This window comes from Solea solea, chromosome 15, assembly GCF_958295425.1.
Source record: "Solea solea chromosome 15, fSolSol10.1, whole genome shotgun sequence".
Lineage (NCBI taxonomy): Eukaryota > Metazoa > Chordata > Actinopteri > Pleuronectiformes > Soleidae > Solea > Solea solea.
Genome location: NC_081148.1, coordinates 22,113,187 through 22,128,860, shown reverse-complemented (window position 1 = coordinate 22,128,860; position 15,674 = coordinate 22,113,187). Strand labels below are relative to the sequence as shown.

Below are 15,674 nucleotides of genomic sequence, written 5' to 3'. Positions count from 1 at the left end.
AATTCCCACATGTGTTGACACATTAATGAGGGAAACAGCTTTGTGTGTACTTAATGTGTTAAGTATTTCTCCAAGGTCCCATGAGAACTGTTTACTTGTGAACATAAATTGCATATAAGAATGCTATTTCCCTCTTCAGTATTAAATCTTGTTTTCTATAACATTTTTAACTATGAACAAATTTGTCACTGAGCCAATTTGTGTTAAAGTCTCATAATATTTGTGGCTGGGACTTGGTTTTCATTGTTCTAAGACGTTTACTGTGGTGAATAGAAAAATACAAAGTTTGTAGGATTTGTTTAAAATGAAGTAAATTAGTTTAGTTTTTTTCTTTCCCCTTTTTTTTTTAAGGAGACAAATCTGGCTTGCTCATTTTAAATGTCATGGATAATTTATCCCCAAGTGCCACCCAACAAGTTTCACATTGTCATGGCAACAGCAATAGATCACGAAACAAGTCAAGCAAAGGCAGCACGATGATGCATCCTCCCCAATCACATCAGAGCGGTTAACATCTTTGTATTTGCAGTCTCCCTTGGTTTCATTTAATTTTAAGTTTACACAGGAGTCATTTTCACGACAGCGATGTGAAGCTTTTTTTCCCTTTTTCTTTTGTCTTTTTCTTAGGCCTCAAGTGAGGATATTACTGCTCCACTGCACAGGAATGTCCTGTCATGGTCTGCGTGGCAGGGGCAAGAGGAGGAGAATGTGTGTCTCTCCAAGAAATAACAGTCTGACTACTCTCTGACGACTGCAAATAGAGGATTTGGCATTGGACTTTCAAACCCGTTCATGACTGCAAGTGCCACAGATGTGGTCGGGAGTCCAGAGACTGGAAAGCTTTCCGGTCACTTTCCACCTCCAAGGACCTCGTCTGCCTCCATCAGCTCCCGGTCGACCTGTGACGGGATCCACTTCCCCAAACCTGCGACAAACTTTTCCGGGGGAAGAGTCTCATTCACATCCATGAGCACGAAGAGAGTGTCAAACTCCAAACTGCATGCGCATGAACTGAATTCCACCGGCGATTCACCAAATGAGCTCCGACAGGCCTCCACGCCACCTGATGGATTGCTAGTGAGAGATCCAGGAAAGAGGAAACTCGTGCAACACCGTTGGAGCAACACAGAGGTCGGTTTAAAGCGAGATGAATTAGGTGGCCCACTAATGAACCTGTCCTCACAGCCTTTGTACCGCACTTGTATTCATTGCAAAGTGCCTCTGAGGTCCGCGAGCTGTGTTGTGTTTATAGACAAGTCACTTTCCATTTCACTTGTGGACCCAGAGGGAGAAAGAGCAGGTGAGAACGCTTTGTACAGATCCACCTTGTCTGTCCGCCTCGGTGTCGCGGACACCAAAGCCGCCAAAACAAATGGGAGACACAGAACCACCATGTCGAGCAGCAACAAACGCCAAGGGAGAGCTTTGGGTCGCTGCCGTGGCCCTCTATCAAAGCTGCCGGGCCGCAAGGTCGAGCAAACAGCCCGTACTAATGGCAGCAACAAAACTTGCAATTTAGACGCACGGCAGCACAGCTCTTCTTTGGAATTATTGTCATTCAGAGGACCAAAGCTGTCAAATACAAAGGCTGGCAGGCAGAAGGGGAATGCAGATGAGGCTGCCTCCTCTTCCCGGAGCAATTTCAGGCACAGGCAGCACATTTTCAATATTGGCCCAGGTATGAATTTCATCATCATACTTCAGAAAGTGAGAATCTAAAGCACCTATGAGGCTTGATCTGTATGTTCCTGTCAGTGACTCATATCTTCCACAGCTATTGGGGATAAAGATCACATTTGCAAGCCATTGCAAGTGAGCTGAAGGGGTTGCCATTAATTCACTCTTTTTTTTTCCCCCACTTTTCCCTCTGGCCTTTACATTAACACCTCATGCGTTGTTAATAGACGCACACCCACCCACTACACTACAATCACAATGTTTGAATTACTGCTACACGTGCACACACACACACACACACAGTTAAACTGTAAGTCCAAGTAAAGAACCAACGCCGCACAACAATGCAGATCTAACTTGATGTGAATTCTCATTCTTTTTTCAGTTGTGTCAAGAATAGTTATATATATATGTAGAATATAGATATAGAATAGAATAGTTTTGCCTTCTGGGAAATTATGCAGCACAGTTAGTCCAGATTTTACTCGATTGTAAAAGTACTGTTCTGTTTATACCAGGGTATGTGATCGGATTGGAGCTGAGGAATTTTGACCATAGTGCATAGAGAATTAAACATATAACATCAAGATTGTAATAAATCAAATAATAGTCACCTTATTTCTCGCTCCATCTTAATCTAATTTCACTATGCCAGTGTGGGAAGTATATGTGACGACTTTGCTTGACCTATTCAAATCACTGTATTTTAACGTTGCTGATAATGGTGTCACTTCAAGAGTACTTGATTTTGAGAACCATTTAGAATAAAGAACAATCAATATAGAAATAACAAATTATAATAATTCCGGTTAGAAAATAATAGAACCTTGCTCTAGGATATCAAAATGTCATTCTGTGAATTGCAGCCATTGCGGTTTGCTGATTGCATTATTTAAAAATGATAAACTGTTCTCAGCTCTACTATGAACTTTAATGACATCATACTTTCCATTCTCAGAAATGTGGGTCGCTATTTGCTTATGTTAATATGGGGATTTGGTTCTTCTTGACCAACATAAATCAGTGGTTCTCTATTATTACTATTTAAATAGTGAAAATTAGATTAAGATGGAGGGAGAGACAAGGTTATTGTTATTATTTCATTTATTATGATTATTATTTTTGTTATTTATTTTTTCTATACACACTCGGATCACACACCCTGGTATAAACAGTAGAATAGTATTTCTTCAAATTACCACTGGAGGAAGCTCGCATACCACAGTTTGAGAACCATGGATATATATCATGAACCATTAGTGTTCATGCGGCGCACACATGGTAAATTACTACAGCTACACAGAAGAAGTCTTGGAACTGTAGATAGGAGCAATGGACTGACATAAGGTGTGAGTGCTGAGGTGGGGGGGGGGGTAAAGTAACTGCGAGGACAGAAGATGCTTTTGGAAGAGCTGAGTTTTCAAGAGCTTCTTGAAGACAGACAGGGTCGCTCTGTTCTGGTAGCGCTTGGTAGGTCATTCCACCAGCGGTGTGTTGGCACCGCCAGACGACAATCATAAGCCTTTAGGAGAGCATTTAAGTAGGTGGGAGCAGACACATGAAGCACTTTGTGGGCCAGCATCAGTGATTTAAATTTGATGCAGGCGGCTGAGGGTGGCCAGCGGAGCTCAGTGAACGGAGGGGTGACATGTGCCCTTTAGGCTGATTGAAGTGTTCTGGACCATCTGTAGTGGTTTCACAGCACAGGTCGGGAGGCCTGTCAGCAGGGCGTTGCAGTAGTCAAGGCGAATAATACACAACTCCTTATATGGACATCCTGGGCGTGTGTGTTTATAGGTCACATATTCAGGCTTTAAAAAAATATGTCTTCTCATCTGTTGTTGAGTCAAAGTTATGATTCATTTTATGTCGCATTTTTAGTCGCGATATAAAGTAGCAATCATTTTTTGTTCATAAAAAGGAGCCCAGTGTGACGTATTTCCAAATTTCACAAATTGAATGCTCAGGTGTGTTTATGATGCTGTAAAAAAGGATATTAGACTTGTATACTGTATGTTCTGACATAGTAATGTAAAAAAAACAGCCAAAATAATGGTTAAAAACATGCAATTCATACATGTTTGAAGCGAGGTATATCTTTATGCTATTGTCCATGTGTTGCAATTCCATTACGTTTGAACAGGTGATTTATTATAAAAAATACAGCATATACTGTATTGTGATTTACATGCAGTGAGGAGGTCGGTACAGTAGCAGCAGATGTCACTGGCGAAAAAGTGTCAAAAAATAAAAATGTGCCTGAAGCGAGTTCAGAGTCTCACCTGCCTGCCACCTGTGTTACACGAGCTGTCACAAGAAATGCAACACTGTTTAATTATTAAACTACTCTCTCCCTGACATTGTTTGCATTGCAGCGCTGCATGTTTTTTCCACGTTAAACTACTTTCTTTTTTCCTCCCCTGGTTCACTTCATTTGTGGCGGTATAGAGCCAAAGGGCAAAGACACGTCCTATAGAAATACGTCAACATTAAAAGTCTCGTGTCCTGCCGGGGGCATGTCACGGTAATGATGATGATGATGCTCTGTCTCTGTGCACTTCATGGTCATGGCTGTGTTTTCACTGGAAATATTGTATATGTTCCATAGAAGAAAGCAGTTATATGTGCAGGGTGGAAGCACTGTCATCTTCTACATTATTCATAGGCCACACTCATGTTCCCTCTGGGTTTTCTTCTCAATATGAGCAGTAGGGGTGTGTGTATTCTTGTATTTGTAGCTTTGTGAGGACCACAAAGGTGTTTCTCAATCCTTGGGAAATCAGGTTCCTTTTTCTCCATCACACCTGATTCAAATGGTCAGCTCATCAGCAGGAAGCCTGATAACAACCTGTTTATTTGAATCAGGTGTGTTGGAGCGGGGGAAACATCGAAAACATGCAGGGCAGACCAGGATTCAGAGACCTCAGAGATCTCAGGTATGGAGTGAGGACAGTTTCGTTTGGTCCTCACATCTTTATAGGGCTTTTTCATGGTTAAGACCTGGTTTCAGGGTTTGGGTTCGAATGTGGTTTGAACACAGCGCGTAAATTCCTGAAATCTGAGAAGTTGTGGTCTGTTTTTGCAGATTGAGACAGACTCAAACAAATGGTATTATGTTATTATGTATAATGTTGTTTTTAGTGGAGGCTTGTTGTGTGAATGGGGTGAAGTGTGCCATCTCTAATTGTCTGTCTTGTTTTAGACATGTTTTATACTGTTCAAATTTAACACGCAAAAGCTGGTGTTCATGTACAACTACAGCGTTTTATCTAAACCAAGCATTTTGGTTTTCTTCATTTTAATTTGCTAATGCACCATTTTAGCATGCAACTGCTAGATATTGAAAGTTATTGTGGAAAAATGGGCAAAAGCACTTACTCTAAGAACTTTTTCTGGCCCTTTTATGGTTAAAATAAGCAAATAAAAGGTCCAGACAGACATTTGAAGGCTTAGGGAATGCATTATGTCAATGATAGTTCCTCACTGTGATTTAAAAGCAAATTTGTGTTCATTTGGGTTTAGGTTAACGTTAGGCTCAGTTTTAAGATTAGGCCAGTAAGGTTAGAGTAAGTTACCTCTGAAGTCATGAAAACATTACAAAGCTTATTCAGAAAGTTAAAGATGATTAACTTTTTATGATTTTATCGCTGACCTCTGACCCCTGACCCCTTTTGGCTGTAATTGGTATATTTCAACAGTGTGGCATCAAATATGTCAAATCGAATGTAGTTTTATTTGATATGGATACATCCTTCACAGCCTTTTTTGTATTTAAAACACTGACTGCAATCCAAGGTGAAAACATTACATTTCAGCAGCACAGTTTTACCCAGATTTAAGTATGCACATGCAACTGTTCCACCGTCTGTTTTACTTTATTTTTTTTGCATGTGTGCATCTGCTCCCTCAGGCTTTTTACTGTTCAGCATCATCCAGTTAATATGTTTCTTCAATCTCTGACGACATATTATGGTCATTTTATGTCTTCATATAATACACTTCTTTCATATAGAGCATGTTTCCCCCTGTTAATATAATTCTTCTCTGTGTGTGTGTGTGTGTGTGTGACTGAAGTAGACTCCAGAACGTGGAGCAAGAAGACGGACAGCGCAGGAGAGCCTGAGTGTCCAACAGAAGCCCAGAAAGTCTCCGTCTCAGATGAGACCTGTTGTTCCCACTCACAGCTGAAGACGTTGTCTCCACACAGCACAGACGAGACCCTCAGCCTCAGAGTAGGGGCCCTCATTCGTGTGTGTGTGATCTCTTCTCAACCGATAATGGAACAAATTGCCGCCGAGTGCGAGAAAACACAGACATCTCATCAGCCTGCCTCCCTGCATGGAGTCTGTTCAGTTGTCATGGTGACGGTGATGGTGTCATTACATGACCCAAGTGTGGGACACGGGGTCATTTGATAAAAGGGGTAAAAGTTAAGTGTAAACAGCAAATTTTTCGTTTTCGTTATCGTTCAATTATTGCATGGGAATCAAGAATTAAGTAACGCACGGAACCTTTTGTATGACAACTGAGCAAACTCCATTTACGAAAGGCTGATTGATCTTGCAGTGAATAGTAGAGGCTTTATTTTTTACAGTCGAAGCTTAATTCTTGGACGTATTTGTTTACGTGAAAACTTCTGCAAAGCCAATGAGGGAAAACCCACAAGGTGTTCATTGAGTCAAGAATCTATTTTTTTTACTGTCATAATTAACATTATATGAAGAAAATACGGTTGGATCTCACTGTGAGACTTCCGTGTAAAATAAAAGTTCAATAAAACTTAAAATTAAATCCTAATAAAATCAACAGCAGCTGCATCTCTTCATAGAGATTTTTGACAGTGCACCTTCTGGAACGTATAAGGCATCTAATGCAATTTATGTAAGTCTTGTAAAGGGGCAAAATATCCAGTGAGGTTTAAGAGGAATTTCTGGAGGATTAAGGTTGTTTCTGTGAGCACCGCTGAAGATGAGCATAACATTACCATGTTGCCTGCACCTCTGAGCGATTATAAGAGGATTCTCCAAGGTTAAAGAATAGATTCTTTTTTTTTCCAGAATAGATTGTTACCCAGTAGAGATTTTTCTTTTTCTCTTTCCGTGGGATTAGTGTCGGTGAGTTGTAATGTATTCTTCTTGCCCAACAAGGAGCTTACTGTATTTATCCCTCTCCCCACCCCCAGGAGGCTTTGGAGCTCTTCAGGCCAGACTTCATCAGTCGGTCGCAGGGTCGGGTGAGGAGGCTGGAGCAGAGGGCCAGGACAAGGAGAGTGCTGCAGGGCTCCAATCCAGACCTGCTGCAGGGCCTGAGGGAGGATCCCGGCAAGCCGAGGAGGAACTGCACCACACCTCATCCACTTAGTGGTGAGTTTTACACACGCACAGACACAGGTTTTGGTCCCTTGAGATCAAAAAGGAAATAGTCCTCAAATCCAAATCCTTTTAGGTCATCTTTTGAGTTGTGTAACACATTAAACCTGTGTTAAAGTAAGCCAGGCTCAAATGGGTTTTAAGGTTTTTATTGTGAAGATCCTCCCCCTCATTTATACAAACCCCACCCCGTCATTTTCAGATAATAAGTGACAACCACAGCAAGTATGTGTAAATAATTGCACAGCATCTTGGGGGGGAAAAAAGCAGAAGTAAGGCATTAAGTGGAGCACATCAACCCTTTCTGCCTCGTTAGTCATGAACCAGAAGATTCTCATCCTGCTGTTAAACCACAAACAGGAACAACAGCAGCTGGAGGTGATACAAGGGTCCACCAAGTTGTGAAAAGTGGAAGTTTTAATATAAGGCACACCTTTTGTTTTTTAACAGTCCACATGTCTCATGTATAGAAATCAACACCTTCATCAAATACTTGTGGAAACTCACCTGCAGTCTGTACTTTGTGGTGAAATTTTAACTTTAATAGCTTCATAATAAACCGTGTAATTCATATTATTTCCGTCCCTAACAACCTCAGCAGCTGTGTGGTGGAGAGGCGATGATTTAAGATGTTCCACTTACTGTACACAGTAAAAGAATCACTACCCTACACATAGTGTGGTTGTATTTATCCAACTTTGCTCTCTGCTGGTTATGGTCTAGTATTGCACATCAGTCAAAATCATTTCCCTCCAAGGCTCTGAGTGCAGGGGGAGACACAGTGTGACCAGTGTGTAGATTCATTGCCAAATTAAGTCAGTGGATGAAACATGAGGTAAAAAAAAAAAAATGCAGCTTGGTAATTAGATCATAAAAAACAAGATATGTAAATTCAAGAACTACTTTTAAAAAAAAAAAATAATGAACATTTAATATTATTTTGGGTATGTAAGAGCATTTGTGCTTTAGAGAATTATTTTATAATATGATAAATGAAGTCAAATCGACTTAAGGCTCCACTTTCAAGACTTAATGGTTAATAACAGAACCAGTGGACCGATACTGCAGTACATGGCAAGAATAAAAACTAAATAAATAATGTGCAATAATATTATTGCCATTCATCATTTAAGGAGTTATTTCTCTCAGCAGCTGTGGTTCAGATGTTTCCTTCTCAAACACTTTAGGAAAATTAGAGATATTTTACAAGTTGAGCTTATTCTCCATGTCGAGCTGAATGAAACCAGAATTTCCTCCTTTTTTTTTCGATCACACTCATTGATCACATCAGCAGATTGTTTACAGCAATCTGTCTCTGCTGCAAGGCAAGCCCAACCGCACCGGACACCCGAGTGCTCAAGCCTTCAGTGAGACATTAATAATGAAGAGACACGTGATTCACTCAGGTGATCACGGCACAGCGGCTGCACTCTTTTTGGAAGGTCGTGGAATTGAAGAACTCATACGACTTTTGGGGTTTTGGGAGTTGTTGAGCTCCTGCACATCAGTCTGTGAAACCTTTTCTTGCATAAACATTGACATTATCAGGACCAGGACCAGTCCTCATGGAGACCAAAACCTGGTCTGAATGAGACGAGTAAAGTGGTTTAGAGTCCATACTCTTAAAAATGAGTTTAGGAAAATAGGCAAACGTTTCTAATCACATGCTTTTTATCAACATCCAATAGCTAAAAATGCTATTTTTGGAAAATATAATGTAAATCACCTCTGTGTTTTCATGCGACCTTGAGAAAAAGATATAGCCCCACTTTACTGACCTGAAGTTATGATTCATTTTATGTTGCATTTTTTAGCAGTGATGTAAAGTAGCAATAATTGTGCCGAAGTCACAAAACAGACGAGTTTTTCTTTCCTTTTCGTTCATAAAAATGAGCCGAGTGAACTTTGAACTGTGACAGGTTTCGAAAAGTTCTTTTTGCTCATTTGTGTTTATATAGTTGGTGATTTTAGATTTTTTTGCCTTGGTTGTGCTGACAAAAAGGATATAAGACACTCTATATCGCACATTCTTATAACCTCTGTATATACTGTACATTCAAAAAGAAAATAAACCGCCAAAAGTGTTCTAAGGGTTAACCCTGCTATCTTTATGTGTGTACCCGGCACCTTCTTCTCTGCTTTTGAGTAACAGCACCACATACAGGCCTGGCATATACACTACAGCATTTATGGAAATCTCTTTTAAGAACAAAAAAGACACAAGCATATATAAAATTCCTAAGTTTAGGGCAAAGATTTGATTTGTGGTTTGGGTTAAGCACAGTGGCGTGCACAGACATTTGGAAGGACATGGGCGGAAGTTAAATTGGTACAGGCACCACTAGTATATAATTCCCCACATTCTCACACAGCTGGTGTATACAGTAACATCGTTTTACAGCACAGCATCACTTTCTATCACTGAAGATGGACATTTTTGATACAGCACTCAATATCATTTCATGTCAGGACAGTATAGGGAACTTCTTTTTGATTGGAGGGGCACCCATATGAAGTGAAGCTACAATTGCATACAGGCACTCCTTTAGAAATGATGTGTGTTTTCTTTTTAATAAACAGTATTTTGCTTTAGAGTACACATATGGAAGCCAATAGGGTTACTTCCTCATGTTTATTATCACTCTAGAGCAGGGGTGTCAAACTCAAATGACCTGGGGGCCAATTAGCATCTAGTTTGGTCAAGAGGGGGCCGGTCTAGAGAAAAAAAGTGTTCCGTAGCGGTGTGGGCAATATAAGATATTCATGATGATATGAGACAGAATTCCAAAGTAAAAGAGCTTGTTTTGATATAAAATTGCGTATATTTCACAATATAAACCTATTTATGATAAATAGATAGAAAATGTTGCAAATAATGACGAGGATAACTGTTATTAAAACAGCTTAAATATATGGAATTTAATGTTGAGTGTAATACATTTAATAAAGCAATAATTAAAACCGAATCTCTTATTACTATTATAAGAAATATTGCTAGCTAATTGTTTTGGGGTGAGCGGGCCACATGTAATTGATTGGTGGGCCGCATGTGGCCCACGGGCCGCCAGTTTGACACCCATGCTCTAGAGGGTGCCTTACTGTGCGTCTTCAGGACACACACACCACTGACAGTTAAGGGGGCTTTGTCCACGCTGTCCAACTGAATGGATGTGTCCTAAGAACAATAGACTCCTCAAATGTGTGTGTGAAGTGTGTGTAACTGAAAAAGGAGCGATCACACCCAGCTCAGTGTTCATTTCCATATTCATTCTTATTTGTTTGTTTGTGTGTGTCTGTGTGTCTATGCGTGTGTGTCCCAGATAACCTTTTCAAGCCCAGAGAGAGGTCCATATCAGGCCGAGAGATGCAGCTGAGGTCCAGACGGTGAGTTCTCACAAACCAAAAACCCACGTCGGATGATATCACTCTGTCTCTCCCTCGCTCTTTGTTGGTTTTCGGGGGTTTTTTGTTTGTTTTTTTTCTTCAAATTCACCAAAAATCAATCAAGTTTTGTTTGTATCCACCGCCGTGCACGCCAGCTCGTGCACAGATGCAGAGCAAGTGTTCGGGGACACAATGCAAGTTTGATCCCCCAAAAGTCCAGAGAAAAGGTCCGAGCCACCCTCTGTGTACCTTATCTCTTTCTCTCTCTTGTTTTCCTCCCCTCTTTTCTTATCTGGAAAGACACACCTGATCACACTATGACCGTCCATTGTAATGTTTTCATTTTCTTTTTTTCAAAAGTGACACCATCTGACTGAGAATCTCTGGACACATTGGCTGCAGTCGTGGGACTGAGAAAGCAGTCTGTGTGAGAGTGTTTATCTCTAGATCCAGGGTTTGGTCGCACCAGATAATGCCTCGTCTCTGGCATGACCGTCCGTTTGGCAAAGCTCAGCCACCCTCATACTTCTCATACCATATTCCACCCATGCAAATGCCTTTCTTTCTCTGTATGTCTGCAGGATTTACAACAAGCTGCCAGAGGTGACGAAGAAAAAGGAAGAGGAGAAAAAGAAGACTGAATCACAGACCAACAGATTGAGAGCAGAGGTCTTTAAAAAGGTATAAATTATGATTTTTCTTCTCTTTTTGACACAAAAACAACAAATACCCAAATGAAAATGGTAATTTTTAAAGGTAATTTAGTAGAATATAAAACACAGGCAAACTTGTAACCAAAACAATCCCATTAATTTTCAAACTTGTGTCACAGAATGTTTATAAAATAACTTTTAATAACTTTGCTTTTATTCATTGCATGAATCTGTCAATGTTTTGTCAGAATCCCTGTATTGTTTTATTCCTGAATTTTATGATGCAGATTTATTTATTTTTTTATCTCAATGACTCTTATAATAATACTTTTTCACCCAGAAGGTGAGCAGTGGTTAGCGACACATTTGATTTTCTTTTTATTTACTTTTCAGTGTAACAACAACAATGCACTGAGCCCTTACACACAGATAAATAACACTACAGACTTAACTGTTTACTAAACTGAACTTATCAGGGTTCTATCAAAATAAAAGACAAAAAAAAGATTTAACATAAAAGAATAGAATCAGGAAAATATCTAATTTTACCCATTATCAATTTAAACTATATGCACACAGAGACGTAACAGGTCCATAAAAACAGTTTCTATGCTGTATGTACAATCAATTATTCATGTATTGATATATTCAAAGGCATATGCTGACACTGTGTGTGTTTTGTGCATTTGATGATCTTTATGTCCTTTAATTATTAGCTTTATTATATTGAGCTCCATGTGTGCACTGAATTTCTTAAATCTTAAATCTTGAGCTAGAAAACATAACAAAATTAAACGCAGCTGCACCACACTAACAAAGTCAAAGTGCACATTTTGAAAATGAAATGAAAACTGAATCTGGACAACAGTCGGACCAATTGAAATGTGATTTGATCGTCATCCAGCAGAGGTCACTGTTTGACTATTATAGCTGCACCCTCTGCCCTGAACACTGTGCTATTCCCCCTCAGTTTAAAGTGAAGTGCAGTGTGTTTTTCTTAGAAATCAGATGAAAAGACACTTTACTTGCTTCTCAAACCAAAACTTTACTAAATCACAACTAAAAGCCCCCTTTTTTTCCTCCTTATGCCACTGTGGGAAACAAAATATCACTCTGTCATAAAGTATATTACTGATTTTAGGAACAACTGACATGAAATAATGTACAAATGCAGTTTCTTACAATAACAGAAGCTTCTGGTAGATTTGTTTGTCACTTATTACCGATATTTTATTTTTATTAAAGGATGATCCAAACTTCATTGGCTTCTCACATTAGACCCTGCACACATGGATCTTACACCCAAATATTGCTTTTCATTTTGTCCACTCTGAGCTTGATAAACTAGCTATGACTTATTTATTTATTTTTTTGCGCCAAATAAGTGAAAAAGAGTATTCACTGAAAGATAAACTGAAATGAGACAGATTTACATTGTAGGAAAACACTTTAAACTTTTTTCCCACACATAAATATCAGGAAAAATAACAAGAAAATTGACTTTTTGAGAAAGAATGGCCTGTATAAAAATCACACTGAAAAGTTTATACACTCATAAAATAATAGACACAGAAAAACATTAAGACAATTTATAGTGTGTTGTTTAATGACACAATAGAATTAAAAAGCAAAATTATACTTATTACTAATTATTGATGTTGTGTTACTTTTAAAATAGTTTTTATTGTTGTGTTTGAATCCTTATCAGACTAATGGACTCTTGTTGTATTTAACTGTGTCACTTTTTATTGCTTTTATATTGAATTACCCTTTTTTAATTTACCCTTTGGACATTTTTCAATGTCAATTTCCCTGAATCAGCACTTTGTTAATTTCTCTCTTCAACAATCTGAATTTGAAAGGAAACTTCCAGCAGTCAGCATTTTCACGTGCACAGACGGAAACCTTGGAGTATTTGTGCGATGCCAAATGCTTCTGTGCAAGAGAATATTCTCATTTCTACCAGGGAAATGGAGCAGGCCCGACTCTTGAGATGCAAGTGTGACCTTGACACCTCTGAAATGAAGCTATTAGCCTGACTCAACTGCAGTGCAATTGAGAGAAGAGGGAGTGTGTCGCTCCCAGATAAATACTCCAGTTGCTTGTGTTGGTTTCCCATTTTTCTTTGGTCAAAAAGTCTCCAGCACCTTCACACGGAGAGAGATGGAGCCCAGGGAAAGATTGGGAGTAAGATCTGATAGTGTGAGGAGAAAATGCGTCAGTGGTTATGAATGCTGGCTGAAATGAGATTCCAGCTGTTGGGTGGCTCTGTAAGAAGGGAGGTGATTGCATAGCAGGGTGTTTTTGTCTGATAGCAAGTTGGAATTATTTCCCCTAACTGGGGCTTCACCACCTCAGGTGTGAGGCTGATGGAAGTGAAAGCCAATTTAGCTGCGGGTGTCGCTTGGCGCGTGTGTGTGGTTGCAGAGTGAAGGCAGCTCTGAGTGCAGATAGATGTGTTTTGTTCTTACGGGCATGTTATCGATACCACTGTTGTTTTTCTTGTTTTGCAGAAGCTGCTGGACCAGATCCTGCAGAGATAAACAGGAGCAGAGGCACACGGGGATCATTCACTGTTATTGCAGCCCTTTGTCCTCTGTGTAAAGTGCAGTATATTAAGCCTCATGCAACCTTTTTTTGGAAAAAAACATGACGTTCCTTACCTTAAGAGCAAAAAATGTACATTCGCTAAAAGCGCTAAAATGTTATACATAATGTTTTTCTATTGATGAACATTAAAATTAAAACATTCAAGAAAATTGTTCTTTTTGCATTCTAACCCTTGAAATGTCAGTTTTTCAAATGCAATAACACACGTTTTCAAATCACAAATTATATAATATTAATATCCAATAATATTCAATCACAAACTCACATTTTCAAATCAAGAAATCTAGCTAGCCATTTGAACAGCCTGGGATATGTCCGTGACTGCCAACAATTCTTTTGTCCTATTATTTTTTGTGTAGTGTCAAATATACTCTCTCTCTCTGCACTGTAAGTGCCAAAGGTGTCCCAGTTAAACAAAAGTTATTTTTCCTTAAAAGAATGATTTTTCTTTTATTATTATTATTTTAAACATCAGTATTTAGGCCTCTGCTGACCATTTATCACATAACACTGCCACCTGTTGGATTACCAGGAAACTAACATCTAAGACATGCCGTAGTCAACATTTTTAAAAATCACAACCATACAAACCCTTGGCAAATTTCATGTCATATGCATTAATGTAGAAATAAAAAGATAAATCATGGAAAGCTGTTAAAAGACTCTATGGTTGCATGAAGGTTAAAAATAAACCTTGATGCTCCCATGGTCAACATTTGCCTAATTGTGTGTGTTCATGGCAGTAAGACTTGCATTAGGTTAAATAACAAATTAAATGTTGTCATACTAATTTGCAAAAGAAATGCAACAAGAGGAATGTGATAAAAATAGATTTTTATAAGATTTGTCTTCCACTGGTGACATAAGACATAAGTCACCCTTTGTAAAGAGTTTAAGGATTGATACCAAGTCCGTTATTAACTATAAAAACATCTAATGGAAAAACTATTTTGTTTAGTTTTGTTTTTATGCATCAGGAAAAATGACTAATACGAATGTTGATATTTATTTATTAATGTCCCAAACACATATTATGCCAGAATAAAAAATACTCTTGAGCAAATTAATTACACTGAGTGTATTTTACGGTTGTAAATTGTGTATGTATCTTTTTTTTTGCGCATTATGTTGTGAAAAAACAGTACATGGTATTTATTTTAATGTGTCAGTAATATAATGTTAGCCCCATCTTATTTCTAATGCAAAAAAGAATGGATATAGTGTGGAAATAATGATATAATATTACAATACCACATTATTTCCAAAAAATGTGCTGCTTAATGACAACTGGAGGCTACTATCAGTCTAATACCTTCACAATAAAGTGTGGGAATCATTACTGTTATTACCAAATTAGTTTTCAAATCCCATTAATTCATATACATCTTTCCCATTATTATTCCCAAACTATTACTGGTTGATTAGTACAGAAATAACATGGTATTGCTATGATATCATTATTCCTATTAGTAAATTATTAACAACATTACATCACATTAACTTTACGTGCACTCAGGTATAAATCACGACCAGATTCCTCAGCGTCTGAAATGATAGCAGCAATTAATTTTCTTCCAATGTCTGCTTATTTTCTATTTTCCACAAAACAAAACCCGAGCACATGTTGAAAATGGTTTGCCCATTTCAATCAGCAACACTGGAGTAAAATGAGAGGTGACCTCGGGTAACCCTGGTGTCAGCCTCAGGCAAAATATAAGAATTGAAATACCACCCCCTAGTGGTTGGAGGGAAACTCACAAATGAAAATGAGACATGGCTCCTACAACACCGTCACCATAACCTAGTGTAATGTAAAGTGTTCACATACTGTACATCAGCTGTTATCAGACTTTAAAAGTGTATTTGTTTGCATTTGAACATGGAAGTCATGCATCCTTTAACAATAATGAGCTTTTGCAACTACAACACTTTTGGTCTGGATTGATCCTGGATTACAATCCTGACTCCTTTGTGACAGAGA

The 15,674-nt window shown here is 38.7% G+C and overlaps 1 protein-coding gene across 1 annotated transcript; it reads left to right on the top strand.

The window, feature by feature from the left end:
- The first annotated feature begins 642 nt into the window (after positions 1-642).
- On the top strand, positions 643-13,758 carry LOC131474254 (uncharacterized). Its single transcript, XM_058652022.1, has 6 exons — positions 643-1,678; positions 5,752-5,909; positions 6,860-7,040; positions 10,367-10,430; positions 11,012-11,111; positions 13,597-13,758. The coding sequence occupies exons 1-6, from the start codon at positions 793-795 to the stop codon at positions 13,624-13,626; spliced, it is 1,419 nt and encodes a 472-aa protein (XP_058508005.1). The 5' UTR covers positions 643-792; the 3' UTR covers positions 13,627-13,758.
- The last annotated feature ends 1,916 nt before the right edge of the window (positions 13,759-15,674 follow it).